The 25,321-nt window shown below is 43.2% G+C and overlaps 1 protein-coding gene across 2 annotated transcripts in view; it reads right to left on the bottom strand.

Moving 5' to 3' along the window:
* Positions 1-25,321, bottom strand: part of LOC126480994 (synaptic vesicle glycoprotein 2C-like) — a 175,149-nt gene that overhangs the window by 20,079 nt on the left and 129,749 nt on the right. The window contains exons 9-11 of one of the 2 annotated variants that reach the window (XM_050104438.1): positions 12,762-12,876; positions 12,478-12,637; positions 8,289-8,416 (exon numbers count right to left, since the gene is read on the bottom strand). In XM_050104438.1, the coding sequence (XP_049960395.1) occupies positions 8,289-8,416; positions 12,478-12,637; positions 12,762-12,876 (403 nt within the window). The remainder of the gene's footprint in view (positions 1-8,288; positions 8,417-12,477; positions 12,638-12,761; positions 12,877-25,321) is intronic. The other variant, XM_050104439.1, reaches the window with a different exon arrangement.

The following is a 25,321-nucleotide window of genomic DNA, read 5'->3' as shown; positions in this document are numbered from 1 at the left end:
GTCATACTCCTGTGGTACCGGCCCAGTTTCGTTCCAGGCCTTCACGACGACGCCTACCATTATTCAGGTCTCGTCGTGTAGGCACGTCGCAGTAAACATACACTACTGGCCATTAAAATTGCTGCACCACGATAGTGACGTGCTACAGACGCGAAATTTAACCGACAGGGAGAAGATGCTGTGATATGCAAATGATTAGCTTTTCAGAGCATTCACACAAGGGTGACGCCGGTGGCGTCACCGACAACGTGCTGACATTAGGAAGGCTTCCAACCGATTTCTCATACACAAACAGCAGTTGACCGGCGTTGACTGGTGAAACGTTGTTGCGATGCCTCGTGTAAGTAGTAGAAATGCGTACCATCACGATTCCGACTTTAAATAAGGTCGGATTGTAGCCTATTGCGATTGCGGTTTATCGTATCGCGACATTGCTGCTCGCGTTGATCGAGATCTAATGACTGTTAGCAGAATATAGAATCGGTGGGTTCGGGAGGGTAATACGGAACGCCGTGCTGGATCCCAACGGCCTCGTATCACTAGCAGTCGAGATGAGAGGCATCTTATCCGCATGGCTGTAACGGATCGTGCTGCCAAGACTCGATCCCTGTGTCAACAGATGGGGACGTTTGCATTACGACAATCATTTGCACGAACAGCTCGACGAGTGCCTGCGATGGTGTACTCAACGACCAACCTGGGTGCACGAATGGCAAAACGTCGTTTTTTCGGATGAATCCAGGTTGTGTTTACAGCATCATGATGGTCGCATCCCTGTTTGGCGACATCGCGGTGAACGCACATTGGAAGCGTGTATTCGTCATCGCCATACTGACGTATCACCTGGCGTGATGGTATGGGGTGCCATTGGTTACACGTCTCGGTCACCTCTTGTTCGCATTGATGGCACTTAGAACAGTGGACGTTACATTTCATATGTGTTACGATCCGTGGCTCTATCCCTCATTCGATCTCTGTGAAACCCTACATGTCAGCAGGATAATGTACGACCGCATGTTGCAGGTCCTGTACGGGCCTTTCTGGATACAGAAAATGTTCGACTGCTGCCATGGCCAGCACAGTCTCCAGATATCTCACCAACTGAAAACGTCTGGCCAATAGTGGCCGAGCAACTTGACTCGTCACAATACGCCAGTCACTATGCATGATGAACTGTGGTAACGTGTTGAAGTTGCATGGGCAGCTGTACCTGTACACGCCATCCAAGCTCTGTTTGACTCAATGCCTAGACGTATCAAAGCCGTTATTACGGCCAGAGGTGGTTGTTCTGGGTACTGATTTCTCAGGATCTCTGCACCCAAATTGCCTGAAAATGTAATCACATGTCAGTTCCAGTATAATATATCTGTCCAATGAATACCCGTTTATTATCTGCATTTCTTCTTGGTGTAGCAATTTTAATGGCCAGTAGTGTATTTCCGTTTTGTGTGTAGTTGCGTGTGTGCTCATCAAAGGACATTATTATTGAGTTTTGTTTTGTTAACAAAGTTTCTCTTTTAGAAGTGTCTTCGATCACTCCTCAGGGCGGGGATACAACAGCAAGCCGAGCCGTGTAGCCGTGCGGTCTCAGGCGCCTTTCCACGGTTAGCGCGGCTGCCCCTGTCGGAGGTTCGTGCCCTCCTTTGGGTATGGGTGTGTATTGTCCTTAGCGTACGTTAGTTGAGTTACATTAAGGAGTGTGCAAACCTACGGACTGATGACCTCAGCAGTTTGGTCCCATAGAACTTATCACAAATTTCCAAATTTACTACAGTAATCCCGTTACATTTGCCTGCACAAAAAATTGCAGTGACTGAAATTTCAATTACCCGCAATGTTACGCAGGAGCTAGTCACGGTATGGGGTATACAGTACTGTCAATAAAAATAAAGTCCACTTATAATTATGATTACAGCAGCAGAATTAACAGCTCTTTGACAGTTAGCATAAGGACACACCTTCCAAAAACAAGTTAAAAAATTGCACAATGTCATGTTTAGCACTACAGACCTAGTGAAGATGCTTAATTTCATGTTGTGGATTCAAGAGCGATAACAGTGTGTAAATATCGGCAGCTGCGGCACTGGTATAGTCGACGGTCTAACATGCAAGGTTTGATTCTTATCTGACTTAGTACAAGTTTTCTGCGTTGGTTGAGGTTACAAAGGTCATTAAGGATTCTTGGCGCTGAGTCATACCACTTTCCTCGCTTTGTTCGGTTCGTTTCATTTCTGCCCATACGTTTTCAGTAGGATTTAGGTCTGCTGCAGAAGGAAAGCGATGGAAAAGAGAAATCTCATTCTATTCTGCAAACCACTCCCGTACCATGGCTGAGATGGTCCTGCTGCAACAGATTACTCACTCTGAATATGTTTTTCACCGTGATTGTCACATTGATGGTAGCATAATATTCGTCGTAATTGGGTTATATGGGCTGCACCAAATCGACTATTTATGCTGTGAAGGATTGCTAGTCGACGGTAACACATCCAGCCGTAAACTACCACTGTCGAACGCCATCGCGTTGTCACTTGTGGGTGTATTTGGAGTGGAAACGGGGCACTTTGCGCCTGTATACTCCTACGGAACCATCATTCGCCGAGTACAATATCCATTCGTTGGAAAATGTCACGTTCCGCCAGTCACGCTTAATACTGCCGTCGGCAAACGCTAACCCGTAGAGTAGATGATCACCACGGACTTCTCGAAGGCCGCACGATTGCTAAGCACTCCGGTCTCCCGAAGCCGGCGCCGAACCTTATCCACCGACCCGCGAAACGCAGAGGCATGTTTCAACTGTACCGCCTTTATAATTATTTTACTGTGAGATGTTGATAAGTCCATTATCTAAACATTGTTGTTAGACGTCAAAGTCCAGTTCTCCAACGTCTACTGGGTTCTCCAGTATCTCGGTATGTCCCTAACTGTGTAGTATTTATGACACCTGATGATTAATTCTCACATATTACGTCAAACAGACGTACACCTGTGAGTTCATTCTCCATCAGAAGTGACTGATTTACAGCCAAAATTCAATGGCATAAACGCATCTTCTGTAAGAAATCAGATGCACATTATCGAAATAGTACACTTCCCAGACAGCAAATTGTTGAACCAGGAGAACGTGTCTGTTAGGGTGGAGGGGTTGGGTTGTTTGGGGAAGACCAGACAGCGAGGTCATCGGTCTCATCGGATTGGGGAAGGACGGGGAAGGAAGTCGGCCGTGCCCTTTCAAAGAAACTATCCCGGCATTTGCCTGGAGCGTTTTAGGGAAATCGCGGAAAACCTAAATCAGTATGGCCGGACGCGGGATTGAACCGTCGTCCTCCCGAATGCGAGTCCAGTGTGCTAGCCACTGCGCCACCTCGCTCGGTGTGTTAGGGTGGAAAAAATGAAGGATATTCGTATGGATTCGAACATGAGCCACTTCACATATAAAGCCTGCGCCGAGTTTATTCAGCACTTATCTTTTCGGTTAACACGCGCTGTACCGATAAACAATACCAGCACAACCTATGTGTAGAAAAACTTTTCCGCCTTCTTGGAACACATCTGGATTAGGTGCTACCTGTTGAAGAAATTATCAGTTCTTTAAGTTATTTGTCACCTCAGTTTACTGTAATTATTAAATATTGTATCCTCTTCTGCATGTTTACAAGGTAAACAGAAAAAATGTAACATGCTGCGTTTCATTCGCGTCAGTGCTGCAGTAGACTTTAATTCTGCCTGCGATCACCGCTGTCTTTCAAGTGTACGTTACTGGTCGTAAGCAACGGTGTGGATAAATTTACAGCTGAAGAGTTATCTGAAATGTTTCTTGTGTTTAAGTTTATTGAAAAAAAAATGGCACAGCGGTACATCGATGCTATGCACGACTGTTTTCACCGTGACGGTAATCACTTAATACTACTTTTGCGTCTGAACGTAGGTGCTTGGGAAGAACCATTACTTCTTCGTAATGGTGGTCCTTTGTTACAGGTTTCTCACTGAATGAAGATATTTTTACAGAAACAAAGTAAGTGAGGTAACAAGCAATAAACCATAATTACCTTTCTGCCTGTAAAAAGTCACAACAGCTCAAGCTTGCTTATAACAAATTACTGTAAGTATTCCTGAAGGAAATCGGCAATTTTGTCGTTAGAGTTCGGGATAGGCCTGTATATGGAGCGGAATAATAAACACATTAGTGTCCCTCTCCCATCGCAGATGCCAAAACAGTGTCGTGAAAACCAGAGAGCTGGTGATAAGAAATACTGGCAATTTCTATACAGGAAATGAAAAATTGCCGTCGTACCCAATCTGGTCCTTTTTCAGTAAGTCTACCAAGGTTCAGTCACCGATGTCACGCACATACAGTATTTTGTATAGTTAACTGAATACACTAGTATTTCCACAGTAAGTGCATGAGTATTATTATCCCAGTGTGTGAGACAAGGAGCCGCGCGGTGTAGCCGCCGGTCTAGGGCATCTTGTCACGGTGCGCCCGGCTCCCCCGTCGGAGGTTCGAGTCCTCCCTCGGGTATGGGTGTGTGTGTCGTCCTTAGCGTAAATTAGTTTATGTTAAGTAGTGTGTAAGCTTAGGGACCGATGACCTCAGTAGTTTGGTCCCACAAGCCCTTACCACAAATTTCCAAATTGTGTGAGACAACTGATAAACTTGAGGTTGCGTTTCCTTGTTCAGAACCAAACCAAGCGACGTGAAATTTAAAAAAAATCACACTTTATGGTGTAGATGCAAGGAAACCTCACTCTTCTTCAAGACAGATGGAATACCAATTGCCAAAAAGGTAATTCGAAACCCTCACTTTCCACGATTATATTACTGTGAGTGATAGTTTTGTCTATTTTACAAATTCCACGTTAAGCATTTTGTTTGACACGTTTCTAATACGGCAGTCTCTAATTACCACATCCCTTTTTGCTTAAAATTAATTTCTTACCATTTTGTGTTGATTCAGTGCGGTTGAGTTTTCTTTTTGTTTCCGCTCTGTTTTGCAGCTGCTACAAGGTAGCGACGCCGCGCGGTGGACTTCAGACGACGTAGGGCCCTGACATTACTGCTGAGGTATGTGACGCGTGCGTGGACTGACCAGCTGTCTACGGTTTTACTAATACGATACGCAGCCCAGCGCTAAAGAGTCACCGCGTCCCTCACACTTTAATATGGACTGAGCCTAAACCAACCTGCCAGCTGCTGATAAATTACAGACCGTCAATTATATTTATTCGTAGGTACAGAATTTAGCTTGCCGAAATGCATCATGTACAAAGGAATATAACAGCCTCCTGTATTCTTACAGAATACTGTAGAAAAAATATAAAAAGGTGTCCTGTAAACGTACGTCCAGAAAATTGTTTCATTTGTCTCAAGAACGGCCAGAGCGCTTCCTGTGGACGTACCTAGTCCCCCGATAACCGTACAATGGCCGTCCATAAGATTTAGCAACTAATTTTATTCCTGCTGCGTAAGTGACGTCACCACAGTAACTATGGTGCCAGCTTCAACCACAGTGTAACACAACAGTCGCGACACTCCGTCGCGGCCGGACACTGTGGCCGAGCGGATCTAGGCGCTTCAGTCTAGAACAGCGCTGCTGCTACGGTCGCAGATTCGAATCCTGCCTTGGGCGTGGATGTGTGTGACGTCAAAAATGGTTCAAATGGCTCTGAGCCCTAACATCTGAGGTTATCAGTCCCCTAGAACTTAGAACGACTTAAACCTAACTAACCTAAGAACATCACACACATCCATGCCCGAGGCAGGAAATGAACCTGCGACCGTAGCGGTCGCGCGGATCCAGACTGAAGCGCCTAGAACCGCTGGGCCACAACGGCCGGCTGTGTGACGTCCTTAGGCTAGTTAGGTTTAAGTAGTTCTACGTCTAGGGGACTGATTACCTCAGATGTTAAGTCCTATAGTGCTTAGAGCCATTTGAACTCCATGTTGTTTTTGTTACCTCCAGCGATAGCAGCTCCCCCTTGCGGCCACCAAACGACACTTTTGAATACGATATCGGATGACTATGAATACTAACGTTTATATTGATTCGTAGTTTTTACAATGAGAAGTGTATGTAGTAACATGAAAATCGACAATAACTAAAAAATTACACCCCATTTGTGATTATTTAGTTTCCTAAAGACTCTGGGAGATACAAAACGGTAGATTACAGGACAGGTTATTTCTGATTCTCTTGTAACGTACAGAAATTTAATGATTGTTATCGTTTTCCTTTAATAACGAAAACTTGCTAGTAAACACCAGAAAACTTGCTAGTAAACACTAGAAGACCTAACCTTTTACAGAAAGGTTTGTTCGCTACATTTTCAGCCAAGTCAGTGGATGTGGAACGTAGGAACCTCTAAGGAATAGCACTAAGCTCCGACCAAACAGGTCTTGAAGGGCCAACGGTGACGACCGGCCGCCGTGTCATCCTCAGACCACAGGCGTCGCCGGATGCCGATATGGAGGGACATGTGGTCAGCACACCGCTCTCCCGGCCGAATGTCAGTTTACGAGACCGGAGCCGCTACTTCTGAACCAAGTAGCTCCTCAATTTGCCTCGCAAGGGCTGAGTGCGCCCGATTGCCAACAGCGCTCGGCAGATCGGATGGTCACCCATCCAAGTGCTAGCCCAGCCCGACACCGATAAACTTCGGTGATCCGGCGGGAACCGATGTTACCACTGCGGCATGGCCGTTGGCAAGGGATGTAATACCTATATCATTCAACGTATCAAACAAGCCACCACAACTGTAGCTTAAGGGAAAAATCACATAGATGTGATAATAAATCGTCAGAATCAACAATACTGTTTCCCAACACAGGAGAAACAAATTCCACACTCGTTGCTAAATCTGAGCCACAAACGGCAAGAATCTTCGGCACATTTCGTTTTGAAGCAAACTTAATTACCATTACAAAAATATTCATGTATTAGAAAGCTGAGTCAAGTGTAGGAAAGGCCGAATCATTGGACTCCATAAGATTTATGTAAGTGTCGAGGAAAATACGTATGATAATAACAACAGACAACAGAAATATATGCTTCTCATGTTGATATTCTTTTGCTTTCTGCGGACTAAGCTCTAAAATGTAGACATATTCGGAAGTATTTCTTCAGAAATAACTTTTAGCATAGGTCACTGTATCATTGTGATTCGGCTGGTTTTACATGTATTTCACTATAATTCATGTCTCTCGGTAACTCACCAACGCATGGTACACAAAAAATAACCACTACTCCGTTTATTAAGTAGAAAATAATTAAAGACAAGCATTTTTCTTGCGACGCATTTGACTGTCTGCTGCCGGCCGCAGTGGCCGAGCGGTTCTAGGCGCTTCGGTCTGGAACCACGCGACCGCTACGGTCTCAGGTTCGAATCCTGCCGCGGGCATGGATGTGTGTGATGTCCTTAGGTTAGTTACGTTTAAGTAGTTCTAAGTTCTAGGGGACTGATGACCTCAGATGTTAAGTCCCATAGTGCTCAGAGCCATTTGAACCATTTTTGACTGTCTGCTTTCTTACATCTTGGAACGCTACTGTTACTCCAGCTGTCGAACGGTAACAACTTTCGCAGCAGAGAATATCGTGACTGTATTTATTAGACTGTGGCTTCAACTCACAACTGCAAACAAATGGTTTAGAATCGACCAGTCAGCCGTGAGCAGTCAGTGTGAAGTAGTGGACGTGCGCCCACGATGTGTCACAGTTGTATATCACCAATCGCAATGGAACGAGTGTTCACATTCTCCAGAATGTTTTGAAGAAGAAAAAAGTGTATGCAAAATGCTTACAGCGAACTTTGAAACAAAAACAACGGTCCAAGGACGCCAGCAGCGACTTGATTGAAATACAAAATGCGGTCAGTTCTTATCTGGAAAAAATCATAACCTACTAAAAACGACGAAGTGCAAAACTTCACATGAAGAGTCAATGCTTTGTCGCCATAAGCGGCATTCAGAGCAACATGAGACGGGAGTTGAACAATATCCCAAAGACAGACTATTCTGATAGTTTCACATTGTCATGTGAACTGAGGTGGCGAGAAGGCATGGGTCAGAGGCGTTGGGAGGGGGCGGGGGTGGGGGTCAGGAAGAGGTCAGGAGGATACCATGTAGGAAGCCTGAAGCATAGCAACCACAATCTCAAATTTCCTCTGTTTTCTATTAATCTAATCTCAAAACTTTCTGGACCGATGTGGTATAACTACTCACCGTAAAAAAAATCTCTCACTTTCCACTCTTTCCCAAAATTCAGCACTTGGCAGCTCAGAATACTGCTTACCTATGTTGACACCGCTCACAAGGAAGAAGGGCAGCTGACAGCTTATGTCCAGCAGCACAGGGAAGATGACGTTGCCCGATAGAGCAGCAATTCGGCCGAACATCATGGTCAGGCTGACAGCCGTGGTTCTGTAACAGAGAAACGAGTGATTTCTGACAAAAGATAAAATCAACTGAAGTAATGATTGGGTAGTAATTCTTGATAGCGGTATAGGGCATATGGGAATTACTTTAACGGTCCTTGAGTGGTGCTTCCTCAACGATAGAAAGGAAAATAAATTCACATTAGTATGTATTTTCGATTGTAACTAAAAGAACATTGTACAGTGGCAAGACGTAGCTGTACGCGCACATTTTTGCGCACAGGAATTTTTCACGATGTTGTCGACTTACAGAAACTGACAAAAACGATCAAAATGGCCTTACCTTGGTTCTTTATACAAAGGAACTTGCTGTGTCGTGGGGTACCCCTCCCCCCATGTGGTGGAGTGACATTAGTATGTTTCCGTGGTGCAGTGACATAGCGTTTCTGTGGTTGAAATATACGCTATGAACGCCTTCTGTATAGCTTAACCACTAATAAGCATTCATAAGACAGAAGTTGTGTGAACGTGTGAGCTATTTTTGTTGGACTCCCTCAACTAGTGCTTCTAGAACAAAGTTCTGGGGCTCCAAAATTTGAATTTTAACTTGATCACGGCTTTAATAGACTGAAAACATGAGATTATACATTCTGAGTAGCTGATAACGTAGAATCAAGTAACTTTTTTCACGTAACGAAAAGTCGGAAATGCACAATGCACTATTAAAACCGCTAACTAAATGCCATTAATTTGTTAAGATAAGAAGCATCACAACAAAAATAGCATGGAAGGAACATAGTCAATATATGATGCTACAAGGCGCTGTGTTTTTAATGACATCTAAATAGATTTTTAATGTTCTGTTAATGTACAGAATGTAAGGATGAACTTTTGTTCCAAGAAGTCGGTAAGTAGCTGTAAAGTTATTGGTAAATGAGAAAAAAACTAAATTTTAGACATTGTTTCTATTAATAAAATTTTTGCCGTAAATGAGCGAAATATATGCTTTCGCGATCACAAAAATGTTTACTTATTCGAAGAGATGATTGGTTTGCCATTTCGAAAATTCCTGAGTGATTGTTGCAGCCTATAACATTCTAACAGTGTTGACATTCGTGTACTCGTTGCTGATTGGCTGTCGTTTTGTGGTTGCAGCTCCAAAATGTGGATTTCCGGCATTTGGTTATGGTGAAAATTTTTTTCGATTTAACACCCTCTATCATGCTCTGATCTTAGTGTTCTGCTGGTTAATCCGAAGATCGGTTTGCCGCAGCTCTCCTTGCTAGTGTATTCTATGCAAGCCTATATATCTCCACGTAACTATTGGAACATACAGCCAATTGTACTAACTTACCACATTCAATGTTTGGTTTCCCTCTATAATTTTAAACCCCCTCCCCTTCGTTAAATCAAGTTATCAAATTATGCCGTATCTTTCTCTTCAGTTCGATTAATTACCTCATCATTACTTATCCAATATACCTATCTGATATTCAGCACTCCCCTGTAGCACCACCTTTCAAAAGCTTCTATTCTCTTCTTGCACACCATGTTTCACTTCCTCACCCTCCAAAAACAGTTCCTAACATTTAAATTTGCATTTCTACTGCCAGTCTCCATTTTATTTATTCCCTCCTTCCACAACAGTCAGTAATTTTCCTGCCCAAATAAACATCTTCACCTAATTTTAGGGTCTCGTTTCCAAATCTCATTCCCTCTGCACCGTTGGATTTAATTCGACTTCGTTCATTACCTTTGTTGTATTTCTGTTGATGTTCCTCTTATAATCCGTTTTAAAGACTGTCCATTACGTACAACAACTGTTCAGTGTCATCTGCCCTCTCTTCTAGAATTACATTGTCAATGGAAAACATCAAACTTTTTATTTCTTCTCCCTAAACTCTACTTCCATTCACCAATTTCTCATTGGTTTCCTTCATGATTGCTCACTGTACACATTAAATAACATCAGAGACACGTCACAATACTGTAACACTCTCTTCGTAACTACTACTTCTTTTGTATGTACCTCGACACTTAAATGCAGCCTGTATATTGCACATGTTGAAAATACCTCAACACTACCTGTATTTTATCCCTGCTATTTGCAGAATTTAAAAGAGTATGTTATAATTTAGTGTTGGACGGAATCGTTGAGGGTAAAAGTCGTAGAGGGAGACCAAGAGATAAATACACTAAGCAGATTCAGATTACTCGGAGATGAAGAAGCTTGCACAGGATGGAGTAGCATGGAGAGCTGCATCAAACCAGTCTCTGGACTGAAGACCACAACAACAACATGTTCCAAATTTAAAAGAGTATAGTCCAGTCAAGATGAATACTCAAGACAAACGACGACAAAAAAACAATGACAATGGAATGTAAAATTAAATCAAGTGATGTTGAGGAATTAGATTAAGTAATGATACACTTAAAGTTGTAGATGAGTTTTCTATTTGGGCAGCAAAATAACTAATAATGGCCGAAGAAGAGAAGATATAAAATGTAGACGCAATGTCACGAAAAGCGTTTCTGAACAAGATACGTTTGTTAACATCGAATCAAGATTAAGGTGTTAGGAAGTTTGTTCTGAAAGGATTTGTACGGAGTGCAGCCATGTACTAAAGTAAAAAATGGATGATAAACTGTTGAAACAAGAAGGAAAAAGAAGTTTTTGAAATGGGGTGCTACAGGCGAATGTTGAAGATTAGATCGATGGGTCGTGTATTTAATAAGGAGTTGCTGAACAGAATTGGGGAGAAGAGAAATTTGTGGCACAACCTGATTAGAAGAATGGATCGGTTGATAGGACATACTCAGAGACATCAAGAAATCGCCAGTTTAGTACTGGAAGGAAGTATATTGGGAGATAAATATCATAGAGGGAGACCAAGAGATGAATACAATAAGCAGATGCAGAAGGATGTTAATTGCAGTAGTTCACAGGAGAAAGGGAGGCTTGCACACGATAGTGTAGTATGGAGGGATGCATCAAACCAGTCTTCATCCTAAAGACAACAGCAAAAAAATTCCATTCGAGCTTCCTCTGAATCCAGAAAGGCTATAAACGCAGAACAGCTATTCTCCAACCTAAGTCGAAGCGTCACTATTGCCCTGCATGTTCCTATATTTCTGGAAAACCGCAATTGATAGTCCTCAAGGTCGACTTCTACAAGCGTTTACATTGTTTTATATATAATTCGAATCAGTATTTTACCACCATCACTTACTAAACTGATAGTTTGGTAATATTCATACTTGTTGGTATCTGCCTTCTTTTTAACTGAAACCTTACATTCTTATTGAAGTCTGAGATCATTTCGGCTGTCTTATATATCCTGCATAATAGGTGGTATGGTTTAATCACGGCTTGTTCTCCCTAGGACCTCAGTAGCTCTGACGGAATATCTTCTACGAATATCGTCTACTCCAAGTTCCTTGTGTGGACTTAGGTCCTTCGCTACTCTGTCAAAGTCTCTTTGCGATATACCATCTCCCACGTCACCTTCATCCGCTTCCTCTTCCATTTCTACACTATTGTCTTCTTTGTTCCGTTGTATAGCCTTCTACATATTCCTCCCTCCTTTTAGCTGTTCCTCCTTTGCTTTGTAACGGACTACCATTATAGCTCTTAATATTCGTACAGGTGCTTTTCCTTTATCCAACGGTGAATTTTCCTTTACGCGTCGTCTACCTTTCTCGTAGTCATTCAGGAATCTACATCTTTGTATTTTCACCTCTACCCATTACTGTTGCGCCATTTTGAAAGTTTCTCAGTCTCACTTCTTAGACATCTGTGTTCTTTTGCACGCTTCATTTGACGTAATTTATATCTTCCCTTTTCATTTAAAGGACAGGGAATATTTTTCGACAGTGGCCTCTTCAATGTAAGCATTTCGGCTATCACCTCTAGCGATTAGAGAAACCATATAAAATCTAAGTTAGGGTTTTAAACCCATTCCTTCCGAAGGCCTAAACACCTACGCCACATCCCACGGCGTTAGTCTAGATTCAGTGTGTTGCTGCTTACTTGAACATAGCAAAGCCGTTTTAACAAATTACGCCACTGTCGTCGGTCTTCTCTACTTCCTGTTACCAACGGCGTACCTCAGAGAGGTGGGGAATATGGTGACGACGACGCCCATCATGCAGGTGGAGCAGATGCCGACGAGCGCCAGGTACAGCGACAGCATGGCTAGCGTCAGGTCGGCGTTGGTCGACCACTGGACGCCGATGCCGAAAGCTCCACTTGAGAAGAAGCAAATCACTGCAAGAGACACGCACAGCATCTCAGCCCAGTCTAATCCCACAACATAGAACTGTGGCTAAGGGCTGAAAACCACCGGCTGAGCGAACGTCTGAACTTTCACGCTGGCCGGTGTCGTACTCACTCATCAGAGTCCGGTAGCCCAGCCAGTTGACGAACTGGCCCGCGCAGCTGTAGCCCAGCGCCGACACCGCGCCCACGATGATGGAGTTGATGTACAAGCGGCTGTTGGACACTGTCTGAAAAATTACAGTACCTACTTTACTGGGTGTGGTGAGTCTGAGGTGGTGTACAAAATGACGTGCCTCCTTCCTCGTAGTACCAAAGATATCCTGCAGAACCAGCCTCCGTAGCCGAGGTCGCTAACGCGCCCTACGTGGTTGCGTTATTCTCGCAGATAAGCCGATTCGAATCCTGGTGTTAAATGATTTTCCGCTGCCGGTTTGTGACCGGCGAGCTGAGGAGGGGTGGTGGCGTGAAGCTCCTGGTCGCCAGTCTTTGCTAATATCCTGGGTTAAATTCCAAACCTGCCCCCAGTGTCTCTTGAAGTGAAAGTATGTGACACTGTTGGTGGTGATCTGTCTATTGGATGAGGACGCTAAGCTCTGGGGCCCTCTTGGTGCTCTCCGAGAGGATTAGGCTATGTGCCGGCGCCAGGTTTCAAACTCTCCCTGCTCCCATCGTCTCCAGCATGAATATGACTCTACAGATGCACGTCCATTACAGTCACCTACACACAAAAGATACACAGCTCTCATACATCGCAACGGCAAGGTGCATGAAAGAGTGAAGGATAGGAAAAACCTTTCCAATCACCCGGTTAAACCCGTCCTTTGAGTTCTCCCAGCTATTAATGCCATACTACTTTACTTTTTACCTGTAAAGAAATTCATTCATAGCTCAATTATTCCTCAAGCGCCACTGATGAACCGTAAGTACAAACTGACGTTGCAGCTTCACCGCTAAACTTATATTTTTATCTCAACATTGACTGTAGATGGTTAAATAAACCGAACCAGTGTCATACATAAAATTATTCTTTTTGGATTATTTCTAATACGAATGAAATTTTACAGTGCCTTAGCTTTTAATATCTCCAGCAGAAAGTAGTGACATGGTACGGAGGAAAGGCATGCCATGCAGCATGAGACATTTTTCCTATCCCTTTTTGCTGAAGAAGCTGATCGTCCAATTTCGTAGCTGTTCTTCAGAATTTACAAATGAATTCGTTGCATGCTGTCATAAATGCTCTACCACGGTACATTCGTGCAAAGAGGGAATATATCATTGTTACAAACAACAAAAAAATGATTCAAAAGGCTCTAAGCATTATGGGACTTAACCTCTGAGGTCATCAGTCCCCTAGAACTTAGAACTACCTAAACCTAACTAACCTAAGGACACCACACACATCCATGCCCGAGGCAGGATTCGAACCTGCGACCGTAGCAGTAGCGTGGTTCCGGACTGAAGCGCCTAGAACCGCTCGGCCACAGCGGCCGGCGGCAAACGACTGGTACTTATTATCGCCAAAGGATGTTACGGTTCAGAATCTGTTTCGAATGACATATTATCACAGATTCTGAAGATGCTGAATGAAAAATGACAACGTTAGAAAGAAATAGACCCGTCAGTATGGAAGTCCCATTGTGAAAATTTATCTATGGATAAAGAGATATAACGAACAAAACTGAACAAATTGTGCTCCTTACAAAATGTAGAATATTATTAACACATATACGTATGCAAACAGCTAAAGATGTTACAGAAATGGTTGTGACCAGTATGTTCGTTGATATTCGTCGGATATACTATGTACGATTTGAGACTTGACAGTTTATCGTTTGCTACTCATCGCACTGTCACTCTATTTTATTGATTCTGTAGCAAACGACACTACCGTCGGATTTTTATTTTGGCATTGGCTTACCAAAGATTTCAGCCTATTTAACTTCTGAAGATGACAGTTTAAACTACCGAAACCGTTAAAGTGAACCAAATAAAGGTTTTCTTGTGCAGTTTTTCGTCTTTGTTGGAATTTATCATGTAATATATTTCAGATTTTGACGCCTTTACTCTGTCAGCATCTTTCCTTTGCGTTTCTTAAAATTCTGCTTTCGTGGGATAAGACGTGTGTTGTAAATGATCTTGTCCTCCTACAAACTTAAGTGGAACATCACGCAAAAGAAAATAGTACAATATTGTCAATAACGCCCCCCCCCCCCTTCTCCTAGTGGCATAGATTACCTTATAACACCTTCCACTGTCAAAGCCAGTTTGGGGAGTGATGTTGCAGTAGAATGACTATAAATGCAAAGATGTTGTCTATCGGCGTAAAGCTTATGTTAGCCGGATTCACTGCTTCATTGTAATGTACATTTCTCTGTTTCATCGTACATTGTATTCTTACGCCACTGATCTGATGATGGGGAACCCAAAACGCGTCAGGAGAGGTTAAAAATAAAATCTGGCGACAAAAGTAAGTTTATTATCATTGTTCCTAAGTTTCTCATCTTTGTTCAAACATAGTACTATAACTCAGTGTTAGCTGTACTATAACTAGCTGTGCTACAACTCAGTGTTAGCTATGAGTAACCAGACAGACTTTTGTTTTGAAATATCATCATTCAAGTACGATATGACATTTGATGTGAGCACACATGATCATGCTCCGCAGGAAATAACAGACAAGCATGCATACACAACATACAATGATGAGCCAGCACATCGCGACCACTGCTTAATAGCGTGCAGGTTCACCTTTGGAAAGCAACACAACAGCGAATCCGTGTGTCATGGATTACATAACTCCTTGGCAGATGTACCGACATATGTGCCACCGCATGTCAATTCTCCTGAATTGTGTGTGTGTGTGTGTGTGTGTGTGTGTGTGTGTGTGTGTGTGTGGGAGGGGGGGAGGGGGAGTATGATTTGTGTGTTTGGAGCTGACACATGATGGCAGCAGGTATGTAAAGGGCAATTTGGGAGAGTACACAAACTGTGTACAGCAGGAAAACTGCTCCTGCCGCTGATGACTTCCCTTCCGGTAAGAGGCTGGAGCTCTATTCAATGTTCGCTGCTGGCAACTCTCATGGAATCATGTAAATAACCCGATACTAGCGACTTACGCGGCGGAAAACTACACCAAAGAATAAACTCACTCAACACGATCTAAAAAATACGCTAACTCTTATTCCAAAAATAAAGAGCACTACTAGAAACAACTAAATAATCAGCTACTGCTCACTTCTTCTCAGAAGTAATTTAGTATACTACGAAGCCAAATAATATGTACAAACTGTGTACAACAGATAGGCAATAAGTCAGCCACCTGCATTTTGACAAATTATGCAGATAAATTAAAGGTGGAAGTATTTTTTCATTTGATTATCCATCATGCCTTGCAACAAATAGATTCAAATTTCGAAGTATTGCCGACACCAACTGCAGCTTAACCTGTACGTTAGATCAGTAGTCCCAGTAAGCTGATAAATAATACGGACAAAAAATTGGAAATATTTAATTTTGAGGGTCTATTGTGCCTTGCATCAAGTGGGCTACCTAGATCGAACTTCAGTTGTTACCAACTGCACCTTAGCCTGTAAGTTAGATCAGCAGATTCAACATATGAAACAGCTGTGCTTTGGTAAATAACACGTGCAATCTGAATGTGGAAATAATTGATCTGGGATCCCATCTGCTTTTAGCTGTAGATATACACTCCTGGAAATGGAAAAAAGAACACATTGACACCGGTGTGTCAGACCCACCATACTTGCTCCGGACACTGCGAGAGGGCTGTACAAGCAATGATCACACGCACGGCACAGCGGACACACCAGGAACCGCGGTGTTGGCCGTCGAATGGCGCTAGCTGCGCAGCATTTGTGCACCGCCGCCGTCAGTGTCAGCCAGTTTACCGTGGCATACGGAGCTCCATCGCAGTCTTTAACACTGGTAGCATGCCGCGACAGCGTGGACGTGAACCGTATGTGCAGTTGACGGACTTTGAGCGAGGGCGTATAGTGGGCATGCGGGAGGCCGGGTGGACGTACCGCCGAATTGCTCAACACGTGGGGCGTGAGGTCTCCACAGTACATCGATGTTGTCGCCAGTGGTCGGCGGAAGGTGCACGTGCCCGTCGACCTGGGACCGGACCGCAGCGACGCACGGATGCACGGCAAGACCGTAGGATCCTACGCAGTGCCGTAGGGGACCGCACCGCCACTTCCCAGCAAATTAGGGACACTGTTGCTCCTGGGGTATCGGCGAGGACCATTCGCAACCGTCTCCATGAAGCTGGGCTACGGTCCCGCACACCGTTAGGCCGTCTTCCGCTCACACCCCAACATCGTGCAGCCCGCCTCCAGTGGTGTCGCGACAGGCGTGAATGGAGGGACGAATGGAGACGTGTCGTCTTCAGCGATGAGAGTCGCTTCTGCCTTGGTGCCAATGATGGTCGTATGCGTGTTTGGCGCCGTGCAGGTGAGCGCCACAATCAGGACTGCATACGACCGAGGCACACAGGGCCAACACCCGGCATCATGGTGTGGGGAGCGATCTCCTACACTGGCCGTACACCACTGGTGATCGTCGAGGGGACACTGAATAGTGCACGGTACATCCAAACCGTCATCGAACCCATCGTTCTACCATTCCTAGACCGGCAAGGGAACTTGCTGTTCCAACAGGACAATGCACGTCCGCATGTATCCCGTGCCACCCAACGTGCTCTAGAAGGTGTAAGTCAACTACCCTGGCCAGCAAGATCTCCGGATCTGTCCCCCATTGAGCATGTTTGGGACTGGATGAAGCGTCGTCTCACGCGGTCTGCACGTCCAGCACGAACGCTGGTCCAACTGAGGCGCCAGGTGGAAATGGCATGGCAAGCCGTTCCACAGGACTACATCCAGCATCTCTACGATCGTCTCCATGGGAGAATAGCAGCCTGCATTGCTGCGAAAGGTGGATATACACTGTACTAGTGCCGACATTGTGCATGCTCTGTTGCCTGTGTCTATGTGCCTGTGGTTCTGTCAGTGTGATCATGTGATGTATCTGACCCCAGGAATGTGTCAATAAAGTTTCCCCTTCCTGGGACAATGAATTCACGGTGTTCTTATTTCAATTTCCAGGAGTGTATTTAATTGGTTGTCGTTTCTGTCTTGCAGCAAAAGGGATAAAAATATCTGAGTTTACAGTTTAGTCAGGTTTGTCATAACCTTTAAATTAGGTCATTAAGTGAGCCACATGTGTTCTGAAAATTTAGATGTGGATAAAATTAATTTGGGGATCATTTGTGCCTTGCACCGAGATGGGTACAAAGATTGAACTTTACTATTTTGTCATGTGCACTATAACCGTCAATACAGAGCAGTAGTGCTAATAATTGAGCCACATATATTTCGATAAATAATACTGGCAATTTAGGTGGTGACATGTATAATTTGAGGGTCCACTGTTCCTTGCACCAAATGGAGTACATTGGTCGAAGTACTGTTAACGCCAAGTGAAGTGGCATGTATATTTTGATAATACAGAAAATTCAGACGTGGAAATATTTAATTTTAAGGGCCATTGTACTGCACACTTAGTGTGGTACAGACTTAACTAATAACCTCTAAGTAGTAAAGGTAGGAAGATTTTTCTGTTTAGCAAAAGTGACAAAAAGCAGATTACAGAGTACCTGACGGCTCAACACAAAAGTTTTGTCTCAAGTACAGACAATGTTGAGGATCAGTGGACAAAGTTCAAAACCATCGTACAATATGCGTTAGATGAGTATGTGCCAAGCAAGATAGTAAGAGATGGAAAAGAGCCACCGTGGTACGACAACCGAGTTAGAAAACTGCTGCGGAAGCAAAGGGAACTTCACAGCAAACATAAACATAGCCAAAGCCTTGCAGACAAACAAAAATTACGCGAAGCGAAATGTAGTGTGAGGAGAGCTATGCGAGAGGCGTTCAATGAATTCTAAAGTAAAGTTCTATGTACTGACTTGGCAGAAAATCCTAAGAAATTTTGGTCTTATGTCAAAGCGGTAGGTGGATCAAAACAAAATGTCCAGACACTCTGTGACCAAAATGGTATTGAAACAGAGGATGACAGACTAAAGGCCGAAATACTAAATGTCTTTTTCCAAAGCTGTTTCACAGAGGAAGACTGCACTGTAGTTCCTTCTCTAGATTGTCGCACAGATGACAAAATGGTAGATATCGAAATAGACGACAGAGGGATAGAGAAACAATTGAAACCGCTCAAAAGAAGAAAGGCCGCTGGACCTGACGGGATACCAGTTCGATTTTACACAGAGTACGCGAAGGCACTTGCCCCCTCAGCGGTGTACCGTAGGTGTCTAGAAGAGCGTAGCGTTCCAAAGGATAGGAAAAGGGCGCAGGTCATCCCCGTTTTCAAGAAGAGACGTCGAACAGATGTGCAGAACTATAGACCTATATCTCTAACGTCGATCAGTTGTAGAATTTTGGAATACGTATTATGTTCGAGTATAATGAATTTTCTGGAGACTAGAAATCTACTCTGTAGGAATCAGCATGGGTTTCGAAAAAGACGGTCGTGTAAAACCTAGCTCGCGCTATTCGTCCACGAGACTCAGAGGGCCATAGACACGTGTTCACAGGTAGATGCCGTGTTTCTCGACTTACGCAGTCGTTTAATGAACAAGGTAAGGGCATATGGACTATCAGACCAATTGTGTGATTGGATTGAAGAGTTCCTAGATAACAGAACGCAGCATGTCATTCTCAATGGAGAGAAGTCTTCCGAAGTAAGAGTGATTTCAGGTATACGGCATGGGAGTGTCATAGGACCGTTGCTATTCACAATATACATAAATGACCTTGAGGATGATATAGGAAGTTCACTGAGGCTTTTTGCAGATGATGCTGTGGTGTATCGAGAGGTTGTAACAACGGAAAATTGTACTGAAGTGCAGGAGGATCTGCAGCGAATTGACGCATGGTGCAGGGAATGGCAATTGAACCTCAATGTAGACAAGTGTAATGTGCTGCGAATACATAGAAACAAAGATCCCTTATCATTTTGCTATAATATAGCAGGTCAGCAACTGGAAGCAGTTAATTCCATAAATTATCTGGGATACGCATTAGGAGTGATTTAAAATGGAATGATCATATAAAGTTGATCGTCGGAAAAGCAGATGCCAGACTAAGATTCATTGAAGAATCCTAAGGAAATGGAATCCGAAAACAAAGGAACTAGGTTACAGTACGCTTGTTCGCCCACTGCTTGAATACTGCTCAGCAGTGTGGGATCCGTACCAGATAGGGTTGATAGAAGAGATAGAGAAGATCCAACGGAGACCAGCGCGCTTCGTTACAGGATCATTTAGTAATCGCGAAAGCGTTACGGAGATGATAGATGAACTCCAGTGGAAGACTCTACAGGAGAGACGCTCAGTAGCTCGGTACGGGCTTTTCTTAAAGTTTCGAGAACATACCTTCACCGAAGAGTCAATCAGTATATTGCTCCCTCCTACGTATATCTCGCGAAGAGACCATGGGGATAAAATCAGAGAGATTAGAGCCCACACTAAAGCATACTGACAATCCTTCTTTCCACGAACAATACGAGACTGGAATAGAAGGGAGAACCGATAGAGGTACTCAAGGTACCCTCCGCCACACACCGTCAGGTGGCTTGCGAAGTATGGATGTAGATGTAGATGTAGTGGTAATAGGCAGTGTATGTGTATCTTGATAAACAATACAGAATATGTAGATGTGGAAATAACTGATTTAAGAGTTTTTTGTGCCTTCACCGAGTGGAGTACAAAGATAGAACTATACTTGCTACCAGGTGGGAAATACAGAGAAAAATATAGCCTACTCTGGGGAACATGCTGACAAACTGTTTCGTTTTAATGGCTTGTAAAATAGTAGGCTAAGATTGGGTTTTTCATTTTAATGGCTTGTGAAGCAGTGGACTCTGATTGGGAGATACCGCGCGCGCGCGCGCGCGCGCGCGCGCGCGTGTGTGTGTGTGTGTGTGTGTGTGTGTGTTTTCTGTTGACAAAACGTCATGCCACATTCCTTGCCACCATCTGCCACAGATGGAGACGTTGGCACCACCTCTACATGAGAATATCATAACCCACTCGTATCATGACCCACTCATATAGGTGCAGTGTTGTTATAGTTAGGAATAGTCAGAGTTTAAGATGTTCTAAGGTGCTGACTGCTTGGAATGGCTTAGCAGACAGATGTATCTCATTGTACGCAAAATATTACTTGCAAAACAGGAAGAGAAAGAAGCTTTTAAACATCAGAAATTTGTCACATCTGCAAGGAAGGCTGCATGTGAACTGATGTGAAACACATAGGTCATTGTCATTTTTGAGGCAGATTACGTGGAGCTGTACATGATAGCTCCAATTCAAGCTATAGGCCCATTTTTATGGAGTCTGTTGTGTTTCGAAACCTGACGAAGTACAATGCTCATTTAACAGTTAAAAACATATGTGAATGACTGGAAGAAACTGACAACAGTGAGTGAAAATAAATGCAGGCATTGTTTCTATCATTGCGTCAAACATGGGAAAGTACAAAACATTCATTACATTCATCATATTGGAATAACAATATAAATTTCGATTTATACACTACATCAACTTTAAAACCTGACGACTTGAAAACAACAAGAGTTAGCAGTCTAATTTTATAATTAAAAATGTCGTGTTTCCAGACGGGTATCGAACTGGTGAATCAGCTCTATTGGATGAATGATGCCGCCAGTTGCAGCATTCTAAAGTTTGTCGACTGGTGAAGCAACAGTCAAAGATTTGGAATACTAAAGAGCATGCAAAGCGTGGACATTATTTGAATGCAGAGTATTAGGACATTATTTTGTCTTATATTTGAACACAAATGTCTTGTTTTGCCTGATGAGTTTCAAAATTTCCGTTAACCGAACTGAATCCAGCCCATCCTCTGACTTCTTCTTCATTAGCATGGGATGGGTTGCTCAAATATAATGATGTAAAATTGCAACATGTTGTAGATATAAAAAAATTATTACAAGTTGTTGAACATCGCTTCAGAGTTGGCAGCATCAACAAGCCACACGTTCCAAAGAACCTGATTTCCACATTATGCGATATTCGCTACCACTCTCTGAACAATAATCTTTTCGCCAAGAAAAATTCGCCCGATATTTTCATTCTACCAAACTCCTTGAAATACACCGTAGATCCATATTAATGATGAGAAGTGTTTAATTGAAAGAAAAATGTGGAAAATGTGCGAAAAATGAGTGATGTGAAGCTAGTAACGTGTTCGGAAGGTAGATACGGAGACACTGCTCTGACTGTGGGACCATATTTCAAGTGCAATGTCATATTTAATGAAAATTGGGTTGCTATTGAATTAAATCGCCTTGACATAGTGTTTGATTGACGGAAAGTTACATATATGGCTAATGTACACATTTCTGGACGCTGCTTGTTGATTTTAATTATGGGCATGTGTTGAAAGTTGAGATACGTTAAAATGTGTTACACAGGCACGGTTAGCATAATATATCAGGTAACTACATCAGATATTTACGATGTTATTAAAATTGATATGCTTAGGAGTTTGACACAACAGCTTACCCAGATAACAACATTTATAAAATGCCACGTCTCCATAAAAGGTATTCGTAGGACTGAGAGCAAAAATGTACGTCCTAATAATCATCTCTGCTATAAGCAGCTAGACAACCGAGTGAGTCTGTGACAAATGCAAAACTCATAATTGTTAGATAATACGGCTGGATCCCAATTGCACAGCTAGCGCAGTGGCTAGCACACTGGACTCGCATTCGGGAGGACGACGGTTCAATCCCGCGTCCGGCCATCCTGATTTAGGTTTTCCGTGATTTCCCTAAATCCGGGATGGTTCCTTTGAAAGGGCACGGCCGACTTCCTTCCCCGTCCTTCCCTAAACCGATGAGACCGATGACCTCGCTGTCTGGTCTCCTCCCAAACACAACCAACCAACCAACCAATTCCACAGCTATGTTCGACAACTGCAGGACGCGATAATATTATTGAGCAAATGATCAGATTCCTCGTCGATAAACTACTGCCCAGAATAACATATGTTTTTGAGCTATCTCTTAGCTCCAGCACCTTCCCAACAGCCTGGAAGTAGGAACTCGTCAAACATTATCCAAGACAATCTGGCAAATAAGCCTCCGATTACAGGCCCTTCCGTTTTACTAGGATTATCTCTAAGTCTTCAGAACGTAGTTGAAGATCAGCTTACTAATTACTTAAACTCTAGTAAACTTTTAGAATAGTACCAGTCAGGTTTCCGGGAAAATCATAAAATAACGGCTGTTCTTACTGATACGCCCGTATCGATTTTTTTTTTATTTTTTTTTTTTTTTTTTGCAAATGTATCGTACGTCCAAAGAATATGCGCTCGGTCCAGAGGGGTTATGCGAGCGGCGAGATTTTAAGCAGCCTGTATCGCTGACTTGTGGTCTTTCTTGGAGGTCTCGGAGCGAAAGAGAGAGGGCGCTGATTGGGAACGAAGTGGGCGGACGACACCGTGACAGTTGTAAAGGAGGCACCTATAGAGAGAGCGGAGCAGAGTACACTCGACTGACGCGCCAGCCGGTGGAAATGTTGGTGTCTAGAGGAGTACAATGCGAGCTACTGTGACTGAGCTGGTGTTTGAGCTGTTTTGTGGTGAGCGGACGTGTCATTCAAGTTGTGGCGTGTTTTGTATGTTGAGCTGTCGGACCATTTGACAGAATTATTTGGTGCCCATGTGCATCTGCTGAGGAGGTGAATCTGCTGAGGAGGCGAAATTCGTTCTTTAGGGTTTGCGGGTTTAGTTGAGACAGTTGGGTCATTATGTGCCACGTTGCCGTCTTGAGATTTTCGTTCAACCAAACACGTTGTTGACATTTCATCCCTAATTGATACTGTGCACGGTTGCACTCACCTTAGCAAGTTTGTATGCCTCTAAGCTGGCCCCGCAGCGTTTGGAGGATCCTTAATATGCATATTTGTAGAAGTTTATACATCAGCGTTGACGTAACACTGGAGAGGCTGTGGAGGAGTGGGCGGCATTCGGGGCCTGCGATGGTGTGCAAACGTACAACCCGTGAGGCTATGACCATATTGATTCATTTCCAGGGCAGCTCCAGAACACTATTGTATGAGTGGTATGGTCACTAGGATGGAGAAATTAATTTTATTTGTTGACCTCAAGTTGTTCTAACTTAAATGTTCATTCGAGAGAATAATTTGAGGTATAAATGAGTTGATTTCTTGGTTTTTGAATTGTATCATACTTGCAACCTGGAAGTAACTGAAGATGTTGACCTTAGAGAAGTTTTTGAATACTGGGGGGTCTACTAGCTAATGGTGCTCACGAAACCGCAGTGCCTGAGGTCTAGGTTATTGGTGCTTCCTTCAAGGACAAACTTGTCTGTTAAATTGATTGGCTGTGTTATACCACTTTCAATAAAATTTTGGAAGAGAGATTTCACGATATTGAGATACCTGCCAAGTGCAAATTAAATTTGTTTTAAAGATTTGAAGAAGACTCAAGTTATTTGTGAGAATTTTGAAAGATCGTTGTAAGCTTGTGTAAGCATATTGTGTAAAATAAATGGTATGTTATATAATTAACCGCCTTTTGACACCAGAATCCTGCATTCAAGTGTGACTCGCTCAAACGGTCGCCTCCTACATCCCTTTCTTTTCAAAGGGGGATTCCACTTATAAAAATGACTGACGAACTGAAACAAGCGTTGGGCCAATAGAGGCACGCAACTATTATGTGCTTTATTTATTAATTTTTAGGGTTTCGTCAATGTCTATTCTGACATTCTACTTGCTAAACTCGCAAGTCAAATTTTTCTTCACCCTTTCAATGGCTCTGCTCATACATTACATCTCGCTAGCAGTACGTAATGTTCGATAAGAAAAAAAGAAAGGTTAGAATGTAGGGATGTAATAGTGGGGGTCCCTCAAGAATCAGTGCTGGGCCCATTGATTTTCTCATTACATTTTAGTGATTTGGCGACTATTCTCTCCCGTTGCAAATATGATTTCTGTGCTAATAATTTTCAGTTATATCTACGCCCATCTAGCATCTGGATGCATAATTACTTATCAGTGTGGACGCTGAACATTGGTTTGAACCTTAAGCCATTTAAAATGCGATCAACCTTAGCTACTTACGAAAGACTAATTACCCTCAGTACAGGGTGTCTCTTCCACTGTTACTGCTAAAATTCGGAGAAACAACTATTTTTTTCCTACATCAGTTATATTTGGGTGGAAACACAACTACAATCTGCAAGGTATCAATGACTCTTTATTCACTACAGATACTGTAAGTAAAGAAGTATTTTCTCTCTAACTTGAAAAAAAATGTAGACTCACTTATATTCCCCATATATGACTGTGGTGATCCTATTCTTAAAGAAATTTCGCATGAGAGCTTACTCCAGCTGGATAAATGCATGTGTGAGAGACATTTCTGTTTATTTGCTATTCGAACAATATCGCTCCTGCCGACGAACAGTTATGATCGCTATACACACTGAGACTGTCATACTCCCGGTTTGATCTATCGCCTTCTGAAACATTGTGCTCTCTATTATTTGCGGAGTCCGATTTCGGTGGGAGGGCAGATTGTCTGGGGT

The sequence above is a fragment of the Schistocerca serialis genome, chromosome 5 (genome assembly GCF_023864345.2).
Source record: "Schistocerca serialis cubense isolate TAMUIC-IGC-003099 chromosome 5, iqSchSeri2.2, whole genome shotgun sequence".
Classification (NCBI taxonomy): domain Eukaryota; kingdom Metazoa; phylum Arthropoda; class Insecta; order Orthoptera; family Acrididae; genus Schistocerca; species Schistocerca serialis.
Note: the sequence above shows the minus strand (reverse complement) of the source record. Positions and strands in the feature narration are given on the sequence as shown.